Source organism: Falco peregrinus, chromosome 2, assembly GCF_023634155.1.
Source record: "Falco peregrinus isolate bFalPer1 chromosome 2, bFalPer1.pri, whole genome shotgun sequence".
Lineage (NCBI taxonomy): Eukaryota > Metazoa > Chordata > Aves > Falconiformes > Falconidae > Falco > Falco peregrinus.
In genome coordinates this window covers 37,765,512-37,786,493 of record NC_073722.1, presented here as the reverse complement: position 1 = coordinate 37,786,493, position 20,982 = coordinate 37,765,512, and the positions used below count along the sequence as shown (strand labels likewise).

General features: G+C 63.9%; 1 protein-coding gene across 4 annotated transcripts; it reads right to left on the bottom strand.

Annotated features, from left to right (window-relative positions):
- Positions 1-1,466: 1,466 nt before the first annotated feature.
- Positions 1,467-20,741, bottom strand: LOXL3 (lysyl oxidase like 3). Of its 4 annotated transcripts, XM_055797443.1 has the most exons (15): positions 20,307-20,741; positions 12,908-13,229; positions 12,237-12,400; positions 10,843-11,054; positions 7,076-7,295; positions 6,601-6,781; positions 6,112-6,266; positions 5,096-5,269; positions 4,791-4,946; positions 4,375-4,537; positions 3,850-4,093; positions 3,237-3,352; positions 2,975-3,111; positions 2,424-2,535; positions 1,467-2,177 (listed from the first exon to the last, which is right to left on the bottom strand). In XM_055797443.1, exons 2-15 carry the CDS (start codon positions 13,215-13,217, stop codon positions 2,104-2,106), a joined length of 2,418 nt encoding a protein of 805 aa, XP_055653418.1. In that variant the 5' UTR covers positions 13,218-13,229; positions 20,307-20,741; the 3' UTR covers positions 1,467-2,103. The 4 variants fall into 4 exon arrangements, with proteins under 4 accessions (XP_055653418.1, XP_055653420.1, XP_055653421.1 ...); XM_055797445.1 differs by lacking the exon at positions 4,791-4,946 and having other exon boundaries at positions 20,307-20,462; XM_055797446.1 differs by lacking the exon at positions 5,096-5,269 and having other exon boundaries at positions 20,307-20,462.
- Between the last annotated feature and the right edge of the window lie 241 nt (positions 20,742-20,982).

Below are 20,982 nucleotides of genomic sequence, written 5' to 3'. Positions count from 1 at the left end.
ATGAAGCAGCTTTCTGGGCTGTGGTGAAAGGGGTGTCAATGCTGGACTCTTGAGGTGGCCAGGGCAGCGTCTCGATGGTCCTGATGTTCAGGAGGGCCAAAGGTGGGAGCCTGTGCTGGGGCCGGGGCTATGCGTGCCTTGCATCCCTCCCCCAGCCCAGTGTCTGCCCATGCTGGAGCACTGCTCTCCCACACAAGCAGCCTGGCCCCTGGGGACAGCTGGGGCCCTCCCTGTGCTCTGCAGCTGGTGGGCTCGAGCCTGGCGGCCCTTCTGGGAAGGAGCAGCTCTGGCTGTTCCTTGCCTTCCTGGAAGAGCCCCTGCTCTGCTCGGGCTCCTGCCAGAGGCTGCAGCAGTCAGGCAGCTCTGTGGTGAAGGCTGCCTTGAGGCGCTGTGTCCAGCCCAGCTCCAGCAAGAGGAATGTGCATGTTGAGCCAGGCCCTGCCTGTGACGGGGCTCCCGAGCCCTCACCCCTGCCTGCTATTTTTAGGAGATGAAAGAAGCACAGTTCCTTGGGGGTGCTGTGGCGAAGGGCGGCTCTGAGCTGCTGCTCCCTGCTGTGCTCCTCCCGCCCTGGAGAACAGGCCTCTTTTCAGGCAGCCCTGGCCTCGCCAGAGGAATTTGCTCCCCCGGCAAGCCCCAGCCGGCTGCTCGCAGGGGAAATAGCTGAGACGCCGGGCAGCGTTTCTGACATAGCTGCTCTGGCAGCGCTGACCGCAGTGCTTTCCACTGCATGGAGCCAGGGCCTGCCCCACCACAGCCACCGGCTGCCCCTCTCCTCCCCGGGCGCAGTCTGTCCCTCAGCAACGCGGAGGTGGCTGAAGCTGTGCTGCCAATGGCTGAGGTGTGAGAGCTGCAGGAGCTGAGGTGTCCCTCCCTTTGCACTTTTGTCATGTCCTTGGTCTCTGCCCCAAGCACCTCTGCTCCCTCCATGCCAGTCAAGGCAGCACATCTCTGCAGCGAGTCTACAGTCCTTGTGGGTCACAGCCCTGTGGTGGGATTTCTGCTCGGTAACATTGTGTTGCATCTGGTGTGGGAGAACCAGCACTTCACCACGTCCCTGCTGTGCCAGGGTGGCCCTGTCTGTTCCCTCTGGTGTGGTGCTGTGAGGCTGCTTCAGGCCAGAGCAGCTACGCTTGGGCTCCTGCTGGCCCCTTCCTCTTGCCCACACGGGCTTCTCCCAGAAGGACCAGTACCATCTTTCTCCAGCCCAGCACTGGGTCAGGGTGGTGCAGGCAGCTGCTGGGCTACTGGTGTGGGGTGGTCCTTGCCCAGCCAGGGCTGCGTGGGCAGGAGGGAGCTTCCTTGCTCCATGTGGGTATTGGAGGTGGGTGCAGGGAATGTCGGGGAGTAGCTCCCAGACTTTCAGCTGGAGCATGCTGGCCAGCCCTGCAGAATGAGCTGCATTGTGCCTCCTGGTCCTGCCAAACTCCTCGTCCCACCCCAGAGAAGAGCCAGCAGCCACTGGGGAAATAGAACTGACAACTTTATAGAGAAAATAAAATTACAACTAAGAGATGGGTGTGGGAGCCACTGCCGGGCAGCTGGAGGCAGTGCTGGCAGGGCAGTGGCAGCCACACCATCCCCAGGGGACCAGGAGCTCCCAGGGGACCAGGGGCTCGCTGGGCCTCGGCTGGGGCCGTGTGGGGGTGCAGGTCCCTGTGTGGGGGCAGTAAGTCCTGGGGCTGGCTGAGAGCAGAGCCCTAGGGAGGGCTGTAGGGTGAGAGGAACCAGGGCTGAATGGGGGAGCAGGAGGTGGGGTGCAGCTGGGATGGCAGAGGCTGGGTGCAGAGCAGGGCATGGTGGAGGGTACAGGACCTCTGGGACCATAATCCATGTGCCACAGCCCAGGGGACATGGGCACGGAGTCTTCTGGCCAGTGGTCGGGGCGGTGGCCCCAGGCTGGGAGGTGCCGGTGCGCAGTGCTCCAGCACCAGCTCCCCGAGGTGGGGAAGGGCAGCTGGTGACAGTGAGTCCTAAGCAGTCCCCGGCAGGACTCGGTGGCAGTGGTACCGGGCATGAGGCCTCCCCGCCGGCCCCCCAGCAGCTTCCTCCCACCCGTGCAGGGTGAGGGAGGGAGATGCCCATCTCCCGGGGGCCAGGGCCCTATGAAATCTGGTTGTTGAGCTGACCCGGGTACTGCTCAAACCGCTTGTTGGCCTCCTCGCTGAGCGCATCGCCTGGGTGGGCAGAGGGCAAGAGCTGTCAGCTCTGGTGCTGCAGGTCACCTGCCCTGCTGCCACCCTGGCTCCCACCACAGCTGCCGCCAGGGCCCAAAGCCCTGTCAGCCTGCGCCAGCCCAGACACCCTGTCCCCAGCCCCACCGCTTCCTGCAGCCCCCTTGCCCTACTCCTGCGCCACCCCTGCCTGGCCACCCACTGCCCCAGCATGCCCTTGCCCCCAGTGCCATGTCCCGGGGCTGTTACCGATGTGGCAGCTGTGCACCCAGATGCGGTGCCCGTCGTACTTGCAGTTGCATTTCATGGCATTGTTGGTGAAGTCACTCTCTGCCACCTCGAAGTTGGGGTTGATCACGACCTGTGGGGCACCGATAGTGAGGGTCACAGCCCCCTGCCCCACACCTGGTCACTGAGGAGCTGCTGCCTGTGACAAGGCCCCCCCAGCCCCAGCAGGACACATCTACCCAGCTGCAGTGGGATGTGCTGGAGGGCTCCGAGGAGCTGGCAGCTGCCGCTGTGGGGGGCTGGCCCGGTCACTGTGCACCACGTGCCCATGACCACTGTTGCTCAGCGCAGGAAAACTGGGGCCAAGGCATGCCTGAGCAGCTCCCGCGTGTCTCTGGGCAGGAGGACAGATGCTGTCCCACACCAGCACACACCCCGCCAGCTCTGGCGTGCTCCAGCCTGCTCAGAGGGCAGGGGAGAGAGGGCCGGGTGGCTGCTCTCCCAGTACAGAGAGTCGGAGGTGCAGGGGCAGAGGGTTGCAAGAGGGGCCAGGGGCAGCTGGGCTGCAGCACCTGCAGGATGTAGTTGCCTGGCTTGACATCAGTGATGTCGATCCACTGGCAGTCGATGTCATGCCTGTACAGGTCCCAGCAGCCCACGGTGATGCCCTGCTCCCCGAAGTTGGCACACTCGTACCGCTTGGCCACGTCTGTGGGCAGGATGAGAGCGTGGCTTGTCCCCGCTGCAGCCCCCATGCTCACAGCAGCTGGGGCTGGGTGGCCCCGCAGCAGGGACACGGTCAGGGACAGTGCCGCAGGGCCTCAGGGCACCCACCTTCCTCGCACTCCGTGTCCTCAAGGCAGAAGCTGGCCTTGTGTCCCTCCGCCACCTTGGTGCCGTTGGGGGTCAGGATGTCGTAGTGGGTGAAGATGTCCATGCTGTGGTAGTGCCTGCAGGAGGGAGCCCACACCACCCGGCTGCGCCAGTGCCCCCACGCTGGGGAGCTGGGGGGACGCTGTGTGCAGGGGAGGAGACCCGCGGAGCAGTCTCACCTGCCCTGCAGCGTGTCCACCCCCCTCCGCCACCTGCCTGGCCCCTTGCTGTCAGGGAGGGTCCCCTCAGCCCCCACCCCGAGGCTGCAGTGCTTCGAGGTCCTGCCCCAGCAGGGGATGTGGCTGGCCCAGGCGAGCTGGGGGGACACTCAGCTGTAGGGCACAGCCTACAGCCCCGTCCCTGCCCCCCCGCCCCCCAGGCCCCCAGCCCCAACACTGCTCATTCAGGGACAGCCCTGAGCCCAACTAGGCAAAACTGGATGCTGGGCAGCAGAAGGTGCCTGACCCAGCCTGTGCCTCACCTGGCATCACCCTCGCCCTCTCCTCCCCCAACCCCTGGCCCGGGCTGATCCCCTGCTGCATGCCCCCCGTCCCTGCCTGTGCTGCACACCCACCGGTGGCACTCGTGCCAGACCCAGGAGTGCCGGCCAGCCTTGGGGCGGAAGTCTGCGCGGCCATTGTTGTGGATCTGGGAGGAGAAGCGGAGCAGGCGACGGTGCCCATAGGGCCAGTTGGCCAGGCGGGCCGAGCTGGAGAGGCAGTTCTCCTCGGCGGCGCAGTACAGCATGTGCAGCGGCCGGTCCTCGATGTACGCTGTCTCCTGCACCAGCGGGGCATGCAGCAGCAGGTCGGAGGCAGCTGGGGAGCATATGGCTGCTCAGGGACAGGCGGCCATCCTGCTGCTCAGCAGGGACAGGGTGAGCAGCCAGCGCAGGCAGGGCTGAGCCAGCCGTGGGAGTACGTGCCCTCCCCACTGGCTGGGCACAGGCTGACCCTGCAGCCCCGCCATCTGCAAACCCCACTGCCTGCACCCCATTGTTCACAGCCGCTTTATCTGCAACCCCTGGCCCCACAGCACCATTGCCTGCAGACCCCACCACCCGCAGACCCCATCGCCCGCAGACCCCATCACTGCTCACTCTCAGAGCAGATGACACCTGCGGCAAAGCGTGTGCCCGTGTTCCTGCAGTTCAGGCTGGTGCCATGGTGCTGGCAGTGGCTCAGGGACATCTCATGGCCGGCGCACTTCACCCCGCTCAGCACCATCTCCGTCACGTTGCTGGCATCCCAGTACCATGTCTCCTGGGGAGGGGGCGAGACAGGCTGGGTGGCAGGGCTGGCGGCCACAGCTGCCCCGGCTCCCATGCGCCCAGGCCGCAGCCAGCACCCTGCCCCAGCACAGCCCTGCCCACGTACCCGGGCTGCCCTCAGGGTCCCACCCTGCGGCACACCGTGGCTGCATCCCCTTTCCCCCATACATCCCCATGGCCATCCGGGAAGTGGTGGTACCTGTGCTTGCTGTGGCATCACCAGGGGCTTCCCCACCAGCACCTACCGTCACTGCGTGCAGGGAGTAGCCCAGGCCGAGCTGACGACAGGCCACCATCGCCTCCTTGGTGGTCCAGCCATCGCTGCACACTGTGCCCCACTTACTGCCTCGCTTCACCTCCACGCGGCCCTCAAACGCCGTCCTCCCACCAGCTAGGCGGATCTGCGGGGAAGCCCTGGGGCCATGAGCAGGCACCCCACTCCATGCCACCCCCCACCCCATCCCCGTCCCATCCCTGTCCCCGTCCCCATCCCTGCAGAGCAGTGGTGGTGGCAGCTTGCTGCCCTGGCCAAGCTGGCACTGGCACCTACTTGTAAGCCATGGTTAGCGAATCCCAGACCCAGCTGGCGACAGGCCACCATCGCCTCCAGCGTACCCCAGCCTTCGCCGCAGACCAGACCCCAGCGGGGCTGGTCCCCATCGCCAGCCCTCACCGCCACCTCGACCCGCCCCTCAAAGCGGCTCCGGCCCCCGCTCAGCCGAATCTGCAGAGAAAAGCAGTGGCAGCAGCATCGTCATCACAACCGATGCTCTGGCTGCTGGGGCCACATCCCACAGGACAGTTCTCCTCAGCCCCTTTCCCTGCAGCACCTGCCCCCTCCCTGGTGCAGCCAGGGCTGTGTTGCGGGGCCCTGACTGGCCGGGGGCTGGGGGCTTTGGGGCGGCAGCCAGCAGCTGAGCAGAGCCAGGCACAGCTTCAGTCAGCAGGGAACTCCCCAAAAATGGCATGTTTGGGGCCAAGAAAATGCTTGTGAGTTTGGGAATTCTCTCACCAAAGCAGGGAAAATGGTTCATTTTGAAATGGCATTCTCATTTCAGAAATGAACAAGTATAAGAGTTAAAAATTATTAAAAAGCCAAAAGTGGATGAAATGACAGGCCAGGGCAATCAGGAACACACGGCTCCATTTGCTCATTTCATCATCAGCAAAAAAAAAAAAATCTCTCTTGGTTGGTCCACAGCGATTTTTTTTCTGGTGCTCCTGCTGGGGAGCTGGCAGCAGGGAGAACAGCAGGGAGCAGCTGCCCCACCCCACCCAGCAGGGCACCCAGAGCCCCCCCGTGGCCTTGCTTCCACCCTCTCCTCACATGGTGAAGCTTGGGACTCCCACTTCCAAAATCCCCAAGCCCCCCAGGGCAGCCCTTGCTTCAGACCAGGGCAAAATGTGTGTGGAGTGTGGGATGGGGTGCAGAGGAGGAGAGATGATGGGTCATCCTACAGCGGGTCCCCTGGGCCCTCCCCCAGCACCCCGCTCTGGGGACCCCGATGCCGGGAGCTACCAGGCACCGTGGCTCCGCAGATGCTGGCAGCCCCTCACAGTGCACACCAGGTTCTCGTAGCCCATGTAGGGGATGTTGCAGCGGATGGCCGCATCCTCCGTGTGCTTGCAGTCCTCCTGCGTGATGTTCTTGAAGGGGCAGCTCCAGAGGGACTTCTCAGTGCCGAGACACTGCACCTCATTCATGTGGATGGGCCCCATCCCTGCCAGGGGGCCAGCAGGGATCAGGTCCCAGTGGTACAGGGACAGTCATGGCCATCCTGCCCCATGGCTGCCCTTGCCGCTCAGCATGCATCAGGGGAGCCCCACACGCTCCTGGCCCCCGCAGCTACTGCCCAGGGCAGCACGGAGGCGTAGCCACAGTCCCTGGGGGATGCTCAGGGCAAGCCTTGCACCACACGCCACTGGTAGCCAGGTGCCCATGGGACAAGCCCAGCTGTGGCTCCCCTCAGCCCAGAAGAGCCTTGTGCCTGGACCAGTGCCTTGTCTGCAGACCCAGGAAGGTGACACCTGGCCCCCCAGCGCCAGCGCCCTCACCTTGGCCCATGCGTGCCCCAGTGAGGGCCTCCTTGGCGCTGCCGAAGCCCAGCTCACGGCACACTACGCTGGCTGACAGCAGGTTCCAGCGGTCGTCACAGATCGTGCCCCACTCACTGCTCTTGAGCACCTCGACACGGCCTTCGCCGACCTTGGCGCCGCCCTTCAGCCGGATCCGTGGCTGCAGGGGAGCAGGGTCAGGGCATGGTACAGGACAGCATGGTGTGGCACAGTGCTGAACGGCACAGTGCAGCACAGCATGGCATGGCACAACACAGTGCAGCACAGAGGTTGCTGGCCATGAGTCCAGGGATGTGCAAGGACAGGGCACTGTCCCTAATCCTGCTCCACAAGTCGGTCACCCAGAGACCCACATGCCCGCCCGCAGGTGCAGCCCAGGGGACAGGGCCCTGCAGCAGGACAGTGGCCAGCTGTGGGCCACTGCAGGACTCGGCCCCCTCCCCATGGGGCTCACCTGGCCCTGCTGCTGTTGGCGCTGCTTCTTCTTGTGGGCATTGCCAGTGGCAAAGAGGGGCCCAGGCACACAGCTGACGACCACGGGCATGCCAGCCCTGCAGGCGGCCGAGGTATTGCCCCTGTAGAACTCGAAGGTGCACATGGAGAGGTGCACCTCCGTCCCCACACAGGACACAGAGTGCAGGCGGTAGTTGAGCTGCTGCCGCTCCGTGAAGAGCCTGCAAGGAGAGAGGAGCCTTGAGACACAACCAGCACGGTCAGCTGGCAGCAAAGGTGTCAACAGCCACCCTGCCTGTGGCGGCACTCACTGTCGGTGCCCCTTGCACAGACCCCAGAGAGAGGCGCACCATGCCTGCAGGGCACCCTCCCCTTGCCAGTTGCCAGCCCCTTGTCCCCAGCAGCACGGGGACACGCACGGCTCCGGCAGGACTGAGCAGGGCTCTTGGCACTCAGGCTCCCCACTGGAGCCATTTACCTCTTCTTGGACCCTACATCCTCCCTGTGCTTTTGTTTAGGCTGAGATTTGGAGGCCAGCCTGGAAAACAGAAAACAACCATCAAGGAGCCCGGGACTGTCACCTCCACCAGCTGCAGTGACACGGGGAGGACAGCCTGCCCTGGCTTCACTGAAAGCTGAACTGGGCATGTTGGCCCCGCGGGAGACTCATGCACGTCCTCTTCATGGCACGCATGGATGCAACAGCATCATCTGCTGCCAGCAATGTGACACAACTGCCTTCACAGCAATGATGCAGTTTCCTGCCCACATGCCCACATCCACCCCAGGAAACTGTGCCGGATGCAGCAACATCCCGTGCTGCCTTGTCACACAGCAGAAGATCAAACACCAGTGGCAGCTATTTGATCTGTTGGGTACAAGTGAGGTGTGCCCATGTCCTTGCCCAGACACCAGACAACATCACTGTGTGATGCTCCAAGGGGAGCAGGATGCCCAGCAAGGACAGCACCCAGCAAGCGGCGCAGGCAGCAGGGGCTCTCCCCAGTGCCATGGGGCACCGTGAGACTCCCTGCAGGCTTGCAAGGATGCGCTGCCTGCGAGATGCACATTGAGTAGTGTGGAGAAGAGGCAGCTGCCCAGGGCCTGGTGCACACATGACGTAGGTATAGTCCCAACACACTCAAATGCTTTGCTTCACTCAGGCAGGAAGATGCCGGGCAGGGCCAAATCCCCAGGGACCACAAGGAGTGAAGAGCAGAGCACCCCAAAACAGGGCAGGGGACTGACACCCACCAGGGACAATGCAAAACTGAGTCTGGCAACTGACTGACCCTGCTGCCTGGTGGCATGTTTGTGTCAGCCCGCACGGCCCAGTGAGCCCCAGGACACAGCACAGGGCTGCCGGGAACCAGGATTCACACAAGTCAGCTGGAGGCCACCAGCACCCATTCACACTCCTCAAACCACAGCTCGATCCAGCACCTGGCTTTGGGTCCCCAGTACAGTCAGACATCACTTAAGTGCTGCGAGCCCCGGGCAGAGCCACCCAGGTGGTCGGGGCGGGAGGAGAGGGTGCACATCCAGCCTGGGGCTGAGATGGCTTCGGGGGCAGGGGGGCTCTGGCAGCAGCCGACCTGCCCCTGCCAAGGGGCTGTCAGGGAGCCAGGGCCCGGCTCTTTCAGCCACGGGAAGGAAGAGCACGAGAGAAAACAGGCGTGATTGGCAATGTGGGGTTTAAACTCGGTGCCAGGAAAACTTTTTCCCCATGAAGGCTGTTCAGCATTGGAGCAGAGGCCATGAGGCTGTGGGGTCTCCATCCCTGAAGGTTTTCAAAAGCCAACTGGATGAAGTCCTGGGCTGACCCACAGCTGGCCCTGCTGCACACGGGGGTTGGACCAGGATTCCCCTTCCAGCCTGGATCAGCCTGTGACTCCACATGCGACTGCAGTCACGCAGCCACAAATTGATAAGTCCTGGCAAACGAACGTGTGGCTTTCAGGAGACAGCTCCTGCTCCAAGCCGAGGGAAGGGAGCAGACTGCAGTTCATGGACTTCACAAAGCATTTCACCCAGTGCTGCCCGGGAAATACCCGCTCATTGGAAAAGGGGCAGTTAGCACCAAACCAGACAAATAACAGCACATTGTGGTGAGTGGGACCTGTGGGTGGGGGTCTGAGGAGACCCCAGGGGCTGGCCCCGTCTGCCTTTCCACCACCAGGGCAGGCACAGCTGCAGGAGCTGGTGAGGACATCGTTGGGGACACAAAGCTGGTAAGTGTCACACTGAAGAGCTCGCAACTGGTCCAAAGTGTAGGGCACCTTCGGCACCAGGGAAGGTGGTGGGACCAGGGTAAGGTTGTATGCTGGGGACAGAGAAATGTCTCCGTGTGGCAGTGGGCTCAGGCGAGAGGTGCTATGCCCTAGCCCAGAGAAGATGGGCTCTGGCTCACTGCACCTACAGCCAAACTGGGCAGCAAGGTTCAGGGACAGAGGGAAAGGGCAGCCAGGCTATCCCTTGGGACTGGCAGAAAGGCAGCAAAAGCAGGGTGGGAGAAGGTGCAAGAGATCCCAAGCAGATGCAGCACTCAGGGAAAGACCTGCCGCACCATGCCCGTCACCCTGGTGACCAGCACTGCTGCTCGCACTGCTTGCCCATCACCCTGGTGACCAGCCTTGCTAGGACCGCTGAGCAAGTGCTCTCATGCCCACACCAGCCCACCCTGCCAGCCTGCCCCGTGGGGAATGGAGGGGTGAGCAGCCTTTCCAGCTTCCCCATTGCTGCTTTCTGCAGAAAGCAGCCCATTTCCACAGCCCTCCCTCCCCATCTGCCAGGAGAGATGGCTCTTCTCCAAGGCCTCCTGGTCCCCATGGGGCTGCAGCACAGGATGCCGCAGCCCCCTCCACCGCTCCCAGGGGATCCTGACCACAGTGGGTCTGCGCTGCAGACCATGGCCCCCATGCCAGGATTCCTGCCTGGTGTGTGGGATGGGGGCTGCTCTGCCTGGGGCACAGCCAGCCTGGGAGAAAAACTGTCTCTTGCCGGGGATGGGGGACCCCGGTGCACACAGGCAGGTCCCACCAGGGTGGTTTGTCCTGCTTGCCCAGCACAGCCCAGGCCATCAGTCTGCTCCGTCCAGATCCATTTGTGCCAGGATCTATTCTAACGGCAGAGACTGGCAGGGCCAGACAGCCCATCTCTGCCAAGGGCTCAGCAGATGGGGCGCCCCAGCCCCTTACCTGCTGCCTGGCCTCAGGCTCCAGCCCTTCATCCTGGCTGCATGCTTCAACCGCCTGTGGGAGCAACACCGCCAGCTGCCCGGTCAGGGGTGCATGCAGTGCTGGGCACCACGCTGGGCACCACGCTGCAGGCAGTGTGTCTGTGCCCACAGCCCTGTGCCGCTCACTCAGGCCGTGGTGCTGCTGGAGCATCCCTGCCTGGCTGGGCTGCAAACCTCCCCTCGGACAAGGACCCGTGTGCCCTGCGCCGGGGGAACTGTGGACGTGCACCACTGCCAGGGAGCAAGAGCTGCCCTCTGGGAGCAGCCTCTGCAGCAGTGCATAGGGCAGGTGGGCAGCCGTGGCCCCTCAGCTATGCCACGGCCCCCCGGCTTGGTCAGTGAGCACCCATATAGCCAGCTGGGGCTGGGACTGGTGAGCAGCAGAGATGGGACTTACACTGGGGAACCACAGCACCCAATGGCGTGACCCCTCTCTGCCCTCCAGCACTGCACCATGTCCCTGGCACTGTCCCCAGCCCCGTGCCCCCACCTCTGCTCCAAAACCCCAACTTCCTGCCGGACTCACTCACTTGTAGAAGTTCCTGTTGACCTTCTTCTCAGCAGGGAAGCCCATCATGCCACAGACGACACGGCTGTTCTGGCTGTCCCAGCCCTCATCGCAGATCTGTGCCCAGCCATCCTTGTAGCGCACCTCCACAATGCCCTCCATCACCGGCAGCTGCCTCCGGGCCCCAGACACCACCGGCCGCAGCCGGACCTCCTCCACGTGGCTCTGCTCAGTCTGTAGGGTGCACACAGGTCAACCCTGGCTCGCACTGTACCCCTCTGCTCTGGCTCCCTGCCAGCCCCTTCCTGGGGGTGCCCTGAGGACACAGGCACCTGCAGGAGAGGGGGTCCCCAGTCCCAGGTGAGGAACAGGGATTGCCAGGTCCTACATCCCTGCAGGCCACATCTGACAGCCCTGGGCAGCCAAGAACCTCATCCCATCCTGTGCAGCTAGCGCCCCACATCCCCCTGTCCTCCGGGTGCAGCAGCCAGGAGAGCCAGCACTGCCATCCCATCGCCTTGGGATCCTGCACCTGGAGGGAGGGTGCTCAGACCCCCCCATGCCCAGGCACCCACCCAGAGCAGGATGGCAGCAGGGCCTGCCAAGACACAGGCACAGCTGGCAGGACACTGCCCCAGCCCCCCTCGCCTTGCTGGAGCCCTGTTGTCCCATGCCCAGAGCTGTGCCATGTTCCCACACCCCAGCCACATCCCAAGCAGAGCCTCGTCCTCCACAGGCACTGTGTCTGGGGGTGGGACAGGGGCCCCAGCCCGGAGGACCAAGGGCAGCCACAAGAGATGGTTTGAGAAACAGAGAGCCTGGAAGAGAGAAGGCGAGAGGGAGGGGCCAGGCGTGCTGGAGAGGTGCAGGGTGGAGGGGCAGGTCGGGGCCCGAGCATCCCCAGCAGTCACGAGAAAGAAGAAAACAGGCTACAGAGGTGAGAGACAGACCCCTTGGCTCGGAGGAGCTGCTGGGAGAAGCGGCAGCTTGGGATGCTTGGGGGATGCCAAGGCAGCACCATGCTCCCAGGCATGGCAGGGATGTGCCGGCTGCAGCCCCAGAGCCGGGTTGCGCTGGGGGCACCCCGGGGAAGTAGGTGCCCACCCGACTCAGGGGCACCACGGGTCCCGGGAGCCAGGGCAGCGGGGCAGCACGCCCCTCTCTCTGTGGGGACAGTCCGTGTGCTAGGGCTGAGGGAAGGCACTGACAGGCTCCCCTGGTCCTGCACACAGGACCCTGCCCGTGCCCGGTGGGACAGCTGCCTCCCGACTATTCAGGGTGGACTGAGGCCAGGCTGGGCTGCCCCACGGCAGGGCTGCCCCACAGCAAGGCTGCCCCACAGCAGGGTTCCCGGCAGGCAGCTCTGTGTGATTCTGGGCAGCACCAACTGCCCACCCTGGCCAGCAGCTTCCTCACCTCAATGACGTTGGAGTCCTTGAAGCCTGGGATGCGCTCATCCTTGCAGATGACACCTGCATCTTCCTCATGGCTGCAGTCGCTGTTCCCCCAGCCCCGGTGTTTGCAGTCCCCTATGCTCTTCTCACCTCCAGCACAATTCACATTGTCCAGCCAGATCCGCCCTGTCAGACACCAGGGCCGGGGTGAGGGGGGGACCAAGCACATGCAGCACCCCCTGGGAGCAGGGAAGGTGCCCACTGAGCAAGACCAAGAACCACGCAGGTGTGCAGCAGGAGTGTGGATGCTGGGCTGGGGGCTGCCCTCCCTCGGCACAAAACTGAAACCAGCAAAATGCCACTAGTAAAGCCCTGAGTGGGGAATCTGCAGATGGGGGCTTTCCACCTCCCCAAGGGGCTGCCCTGCCAGGTATAAAGCCCCCACGTAACATGAACCCTGGGGTCTGTACAGCATCTCACCTGCAGCACAGCCTGTGACACCTCTGCACTCTACGGCCACGCACACCGCCAGGCACTCAGCAAACTTAAGATCTGCCTGCTCCCACCCTGCCCCCACCCAGCAGTGCATGCAAACCTGCTGCAGCACGCGCCCTGCCCCTGACATGCAGCCACAGCCAGGATGCTCCCAACCCGTGCAGTATGGGGGACTGTGCCCCACCACCCCTGTCTTACCGATGCCTTTGCCATACTTGGCACTGTGGGCCCAGCCGGTGGCAGCCACAAAGCCGAGGTGCCGGCACAGCACATGTGCGTTAGCCAGCGTGAAGTCGTCATCGCAGATGGTGCCCCACTCATCATTGTAGAAGACCTCAACGCGGCCCTCGTTGTGCTTGCGTGGGTAGCCAGCCAGGCGAAACTTCAGCTGGGGTCTGGGGGTGTGCGTGGGGCCTGGCAGGGTGGGCTGGGCGCTGCCCACCCACAGCCACACGCTGCTCAGCAGCACCAGCAGCTCCCGCCATGCCCACGTGCCGCAGCTTCCCATGGCAGCACGGCTCTGCAAGGGCAGAAAGGGTCAGGGGACGCAGGATGCACGAGCCGTGCTGTAGCACCAGCCCCCCCCAATCCAGCCACATGCCAGCTGAACCCCCTGCTCACACGCAGCTCCACTCCGTACCAGCACGCCTGCGCATCTCAGCCCTGGCCGGAGCCAGCCCACTCTCACTGCCCACCCAGGGCCCCCTGCACGCAGCCCCCTGCACCAGCCTGGCACCCCCAGGCTGCCGCAGGCCAGGGCTCTGCCCAGCTCCCCCGGCCTTGCACCCCTCCGCGGGCAGCCACTGCTGAAACCCCATGAAATCCCACCGTGCCACCAGGTCACATCTCCTGCGCCAAAGGGCAGTGGCGTCACCCCCTGGAGGGTCAGCTGGAAAGGAGGGGGATCGGCTGACAGAGCAGAGGTAGCGGGAGCAGGACCAGGGCCCAGGGAAAGCCCGGACGGACCGGCCAGGAGCTTGATCCACCAGGAGCATTGCAACAGCTGCCGGTCACCAGCAGCTGCCAGCCCCCACTCCTGCCCCCTGCCAGGAGCCACGCAGCCCAGCCTTTCGTGTTCCTCTCTGTGCAGCGTTTCTCCAGCCCTCCAATAACATCTGTGGCTCCCTGAATACCTGAGGGACATAAGGTATTCCTGCACCAGTCCCCTCGGCAAACAATAGTGAAAACACTTCTCTGTGAACCGCCTTCCCCTCCCAGTGCAGTATTCCCGTTTATCCTGTCAGGGACCACTTTAACCCTGTGTGTGCCGCGGCAGCCCAGGAACAGCATTTCTGCATGGGCAGCATCAGCCCTGCTCCAGGCTGGGTTCGCCATGCTTTTGATGGCAAAGCTGTGGTGCTTCCCCAGCACCACAGCACAGCAATCTGCCTGCCTCCCGCTGCCGCAGCCTCACACCACCCTTCCAGCCAGGCCCTTCCACAGGTGGGGAAGCATACCCCCAAACCTGGGAAACCCCCCCCAGGACAGGCCCACCAGAAATACATCTCTGCGCCCTGCCTCCCCCACCCCAAGAGCAGATCCTGCACGCCACACATAACGGTAGAAAGAGTAAGGTCCGGCTTACCCATAAGTAGGAGCCATCTAGGACTCCAACATTTAGCTAAAGGTTTACAGAGGAAGGAAAACAAATGTAAACCCTGCACATGCTCCCAGCCTGGGGCTGTGCCACAGGGACCCTTCCCACAGACCCTCCCCACAGTGCCAGCATGCTTCCCATGCGTCCCCACTCTCTCGCAGCTTGCTGCTTGCTGCCTACGTGCCAGTTTGGTAGGATTGTGAGGGTGTATTGGGGCACCCTCAGGCACTGTGGCTGCTCTTGAGGTGCTACGTTGTAAGAGTCCCTTTCCCTGGACTAAGGCCTGTCCACATGTTGCCCCTTTGCTCCTGGCCCCTCTGCACCTGCGGGGCGACAGCAACTTCCCTGCAGTGGCTTTGGGAAGGGGTCCTCACAGTGAAGGGGCCAGGGAGTCCCCACTCGGTCAGCACAGCCTCTCCAGAGCCTTGCTGCCAGCCTGGCTGCCAGCACCGGGCTGAGGGCTGGCATGGCTGACCCACCACCCCGCCAGCATCTGGGGCTCAGCTAGCAGGAATCAGCTCCACCCCTGCACTGCTCACTTTTCCTTATGCTGGAGGCCAGGTCCTCCCTTCAGCTTCTGGGAATGCCTCCTGGACCCAAGGCAAGGGCGAACCAGGATGGTGCCCCAAGCCAGCCCCTTTTCCATGCCCATTGGACCAGCAGAGACCTCTGAAGGGGCCAAGCCCTGCTGCGTGCCTGCCGCTTCGGGCATGTGTCACATTGGAGGTGTCACTAAGAGCAGTGAGTCCCTTGGGATGATGACCCGGTGCCTGCAGGGGTGCTCAGGGAGAGAAGGTGAGAGGTGACACGGATCAACAACACCAGTCCAGACGTCACAGTGGGAAGCACACCAACCCACTCAGGGCAATCACACCAGCGCTGGGGCTGGTGCTCCCCTCCACCACAGCTGGGGGCACGGGGGACACCACAGCACTGGTGGAGCCACAGCAGCCGGCAGGAAGATGTCCTGGTTCTCTCTTCCTGGGGTTGGTGGGAGCTGGCTTTGGGCTCCCCGCACCTCAGCTGCCTGCTTTGGCTCTGCGAGAACAAAACAAAGCCCAGCAGGAAGCATATTTGTGGGCAGGCAGCAGGGAAATGCTTTGCTGAACTTTTTAATCAGCCTGGCAGGAGAAAAGAGGAGGGCAGGCGCAAAGAGCCACCCCAGCCCTGCCAGTGGCTCAGGAAAGGGGGTCTCTGGGCTTGCCAGGGGCAGGCAGGGTAGGAACACTCCATCTGCATCTCTGCTCTGTCTGGAAAGCAGCAAAGGATGAGTTTACCATCTCACAGCAGTAATAAATCCCTTATTCCACCATTAGTCACCCCCCTGCCCAAATGCAGCATTATAAATCCTCAGGGCTACACCACTTCGCACATGACACAGAGATTTGAGCCCTCTCAGCGCTAATCGTGACACACCTGGGGAGACTGGGAAAGCTGCAGGCGCATAAGGGCTAAAGCTTCACCAGCACTTGCACTGAATGAGCAAGATAATGTGGACTGCAGGCAGGCTCCAGTCTGTTTTGCAACGGGGTCAATGCCACGTTAAAGGACGGCAGCACAATTAATGCCAATCTCCACGGTTCTGCAGAAATAGCCCATGTCAGAAGGCTGGTATGACCTTTTATGAGATCACAGGTTTGGTTAATTGGAGTAACTGTGTTGATATAACAGGCTGAGACTGGAAGGCATTCAATTCATCTTGCACCACCTTTTAATGAATAATTAGCACTCAACAAAATCAGTGCACCTTCTACTAAGTGGATTAAAACTGGTCACCTGCTGGAACTAAAATGTGGTTACAACTGGGGAAGTCACCATTCAGTGGGCTTGCTGGTGAGGATCACATGCTTTTCAAAGCAAAACCATGTCTGGAGGAGGAAAAAAGTCCTTTCCTGGTACAGTCTGCAAAGGCAGAACGGGGCAGGAGTGTGCAGGACTGTGATGGGGACAGACCTGGACAGCCTGGTAAAATGGCATCATGTAGCCTGTATCCCTGTGTACAAGGAAAATTTAAACCTGTGCATTCAGGAACAAAGCATGTAGGACCAGACATTCCCACTGCTCCCCCTCTGCCCTTGCAGCTCAGCCTGTCCTCAGCTCCTGCCACTCATCTTGGAAACTCCCAGTAAAATGCCCTGCTGAGGTCTGCACAGGCCCACAGCACTTCCCACAGCCAAGCTGCGACAGCTGTCAGGCTGGCAGTGAGGACGCCCTGTGGCACGGCACAAGCCGTTTCCCTGTTTCTCTGCTATCTCCCTCTCTGAACGTGCTCTGAGCCCGTGTGCCAGGGAGGTCAGGCTAACAGCGCTCTCGTTGTCCAGATCACTTTTTCCATTTTCTGAAAGGTAAGCAGTGCGTTTGCTCTGCCCCAGCCATGTGACGCTGCCCGACTTCCCCACTCTGCTGGCAGGCTTTGCTCTGTGTCCTGCCTGCTGCTCCTGGACGGGCATCCCACCCCAGCCCTGGCACGGCCAGTGCAGGGAGCTGTGGCACAGCTTTGCAGGTCAGCAGATGCAGCTCACCCATGCGCAGCATCTCCCGGGTTCAGCCTTATGGGACAGCAGCCCTGCCGGCTGGCACGGCAGGAAGCACAGGATCTGTGCCAGGGCTGGGGCTCTTTGGCTGGGACAGACAAGCCAAGGGGGGCCCTCCACCCCAGAGGGCTGACCACGGAGAACAAGAGACCCAAAGGTGATTTCCCATCTCCTTCCCACCTCTGGCCAGGGGAAGGTGTGCCCCTTTGCCCAGCCTCCGTGGGTTCGTCCTGCTGAGAGTACTGGTACCACAAGGGCAACAGCTCCTGCCCACTGGCACCCAGGGCAGCTGGTGCCACCGGCAGGCAGCACAGCAGGAGGATGTGAGTGCTGGTGCTTTCAGAGGAACAGGAATCTGCAGGAACCACACACATCCCCTGGAAATGTGCAGACAGCCTGGGCATGGCCAGCCAGCATCCCCTGTGGGATGGGCAGGGGCCAGGAATCACCTGGGACAGGGATGGGGTTTCCAGGCATGTCCCCTGGCTGCTGCCGCCGTATGTCTTAGACAGGAGCTGGGCACAGTCCTGCCCCAGCACCTCAGCTATTCTGCTGCCAACTGCCTGCTCAGCGAGGGACAGTCTCCTTTTGGACTGGGGCTCCTGCCAGAGCCGCTGGCCTGTGCCGTGCCGCGCTGTGCTGAACGTGCCTGCCCTGGCATGCAAGTGGGTTCAGACGCACAGCAGCACTTACGCTGCAAATGGAAAGTGCTCAGGAGGACAGGCTGGCCCTGAGCAAATGCTGGGCGTGGGAGCCGGAGAGCAGCGTAGGTCCTTGCTACTGCCCAGGAAACCTCAGGAATGTCCCGGCCAAGAGCACGCAGGGCCCTGAGCCACCTCCCAGCCCATGGCACAGCTCGTGCTGGGGCATCCAAGAGCCCCACAGGGCTGAAACCCCTGGGGCTCCCCGCACCACTCTGACCTCAATCCCATGCTGCTGAGGCTGGCACGGGCACAGGGACCCTTCAGTGCAGAGGAGCCCCTGCAGCTGCAGGAGCCACAGCACTGCTTAGCCTACTCCCACTTCCAGCCCCAGTGGCTCTGCCTGTCCCAGCAGACGACAGGGGCTCCTACGCTCCCCTAGGACACAGCCACCCTGGCAGGGCCTGCAGCCCTCCTGGCCAGGGGCTGCCCCTCACCATTGCTCCACTCCCCTAACAGCACCTTGCACAGAGGCTGGCCCTCCTGGAGGGGCTCGGCTGTGCCAACAGGGCTGAATGGTGCTGACGAGGGGTGCCTGGAGTCCAGGGGGGGCTCCTGGCTCCCAAGGACTGTTCAAAGCTCATGTGCCATTCAGCACCCACCAGGCACCAAGAGGGACATCAGCCTGCCCCAGCGAAACCCTGGTGAATGGCAAACAGACCTCGGGAAGGGGCAGCTCCTGAAGAAGCGGGGGCCCCCGCAAGCTGGCATGTTTGATTGGCATATGTGACAGCAGCCAAGCGCCGGTGTCCTTGTGACATGGATCAAGATCCCAGGCTGTAGCAGCAGGGAAGGGCCAGGCCATGGCGGGCCCCCCAGGAACATGCTCTCTCAGCAGCTGCCTCAGACACACACATGGGGACATGGAGTAACCCAGGCACTGACAACTGGAAGGACTCAGATAAGAGCAGCACAAGTGACTGAAGACCTGGGAAACCCGCCAGCACAAGAAGGAAGAAGCTCCCTCTGTTTATCCTTCCTTGGGAAGGTTAAGGGGTGACACGGTCACACTCCGGCGAGGCCCACGCTGGGACATCCCTGAGAGCGTGGGGTCGCATCCCTAGCACTCGGGGCAGGAGAAGGTCTGGTGGGTCCCATGGCTTCAGGCGCTGGGCTCCATCCCTCCCCTTCTCCCCAGGGTCCCAGCACACACAGCCCAGCACTGGTCCTTTCGCAATTCCGGATGCCTGGATGAGCCTGCCTCGCTCTTCCTGCTTCCCAGCAGCCCTGGGGTGCCAGTAGTGTGTGTGCATGAGCTGGGGGAGCCCCAACACCCCCAGCCCACTCATGCCGGGACGAGCCAGCTCCCTGCCTGCAGGGACCCCATGGGATTGGAGCTCAGAGTGAGCACAGCCAAGGTCCAGAAGGCAGCAGGGCTCCACACCTGAACTGCACCAGGGAGCAGCCCGGCGGCCACCACAGGAGCCTGGCCACTCTGGCAGGCTTGGTGACACCTCTCATCGTCACCCACCTCTCGCTGGCTGGGAGCTCACTGCCTCTCACTGCCCAGACAGCAGGGTGCCCATCCACACCATCCCACCACATGCCCCCCTCCTGGACAGTGACAGGGACACTGCTGCAGACAGCACACCCTGGCTCCAAGGGCTCTCCGGGGCATCAGTTGGGGCAGACCACTGAGTGCATGCTGGGCTGCACCACCCTTCCCCTGCCGACCCCACTGGGCTACCTGATGTTCCCCTGCCCTGCTGTCACCCTAAACCAGGGCAGGTCATAGTACAGCTCTTTGCAGTTCCTACCACCAACCCGTCTCCCCAGGACACGGCAGGGCCCTCAGCTCTGCCAGGAGCTTGCCTGCTCCACCCTGGGCTCCCCTGGGCTCCGGAGGGGCAGCCCCGGGAGGAACCAGCTGCGGGCAGAAGGGAACGACCCTGGAGGAATGTGCAGGCGCTGCAGCCATCAGCCACACGGTCTGGACAGCCCAGACAGGCTGAGGGGCAAGCAAAAGGTCTGGGGGACTCAGGCACCCCAGAGCAGCGAGGCAGCTTGCTCGGAGCTACTGAGACATAGGTGACCTTCTCTGGAGAGCAGCGGGGAAGATGCAGGGCCACCAGCAAAGAGAGAGTGCCCCCCCCAGCCCTCACACCTCACATCTCTTCATCCATCCTCTCTTCCAAGGGCTACCGCAAATTCCATCTTCGTGGAAATGCTGACTCTCCGCCGGCCTTTGTAAACCACAGCTCAGCAAACAAGCCCCCCGCAGCCCGCACGCTGGGGCACACAGCACAGCCCCGCCGCGGCACCCCACGGGCCGGCTGGCTCTGCCACGGTGACCGGCGGCGCGGCTGTCGGCGTCGCACGGCCCCCTCCGCCGTGCCCGTGCCTCCAGCACCCCACGGACACGGCACGGCGATGCTCTGACAGCCGGGGGACTGGGCGCTGAAACGGGCACCCCCGCAGGCCCAGGCAGCGTTGGCACGGCGCGGCCCCACGCAGCCTCGTCGCTGGGGTCCCCCACAGCCTTCGCGCATCGGGCACCCAGCCCCTCGCACCGGCGCCGCTCCGCGCGGCCCCGCACGGCGCAGCCCTCCCGCCCCACGCGGCCGGGACGGCGGCAGCCCCGCCGCCGCACCCCCGCCCCCAGCCCCGCCGCCCGCCCGCGGCCGCCCGCGCCCCGACACCGGCGGGCTGGCTCCGCGGGTGCCGGGCACGGCTCGGCGAACCCAGCGCCGCCGGTGCCGCGCCGGTCCGAGCCGCGCTTCCCGCCGGCGCCGGGCCGGTCCCCGCTCGGCTGCCCCGGGCGGTACCTCTGGTCCCTGCGGGCTGCGCAGCTCCAGTAGCACCGAGCGAGAGAGTCCAGCCGAGTGCCGGCGGAGCCCAGCCGAGCCGAGCCGTGCCGAGCCGTGCCGTGCCGTGCCGCCCCTCTCCGTCCCGGCCCGCCCCGCGCCGTGCCCAAGTGTCCGGGGCCGGCCCGTGCCGCCCTGCGCCGAGCGGCCCCGGCTCGCCCCCGCAGCCGGCCCGGCGAGGACGGGCCCACCGCTCGCGGCCCCACCGCCCGCGATGGGGCCGGCCCCACCGGGGCCCCCGCCCCGGCTGGGCTCCGCTCCAGGGCCGGCCCCGGCCCCCCGGGACGGGACCTTGTGGGCTGCCCCGCCGCTGCGGGGCCGCTCCGAGGGCCGCGGGGGGGTCCCGCTGCCGCCCCGCGCCTTTCTCCGGACAGCCCGGCCCTCCCTGCCCACGGCCCCGAGCCCTGCTCCCACCCGCGGGGCCGTGGGGCGACCCGCGGCAGCCGCGGGCACGGGGGAGCGGCTGCTGGCCTGGATAGCCGCGCTCCGCGGGCAGGCGGTGCAAAGGCGCAGGGAACGGCGGGTGCCCCGGCCCTCGGCCCCCCCCTGCCCCAGCCTGCACCTCGCCCTTGGGGCCGGGGTCAGCCAGCTCGGGGGCGGCAGGGCAGAGGAGAAGCTTGCGGGAACGGTGTGCGCC

Coding starts and splice junctions, on each gene's coding strand:
- LOXL3 (XM_055797443.1), bottom strand. CDS start 13,217: ATGGGAAGCTGCGGCACGTGGGCATGGCGGGAGCTGCTGGTGCTGCTG. Junction 4,947..5,095: donor TCGCTAACCATGGCTTACAA/GTAGGTGCCAGT, acceptor GCTTCCCCGCAG/ATCCGCCTAGCTGGTGGGAG. Junction 4,538..4,790: donor ACTCCCTGCACGCAGTGACG/GTAGGTGCTGGT, acceptor CCCCCTCCCCAG/GAGACATGGTACTGGGATGC.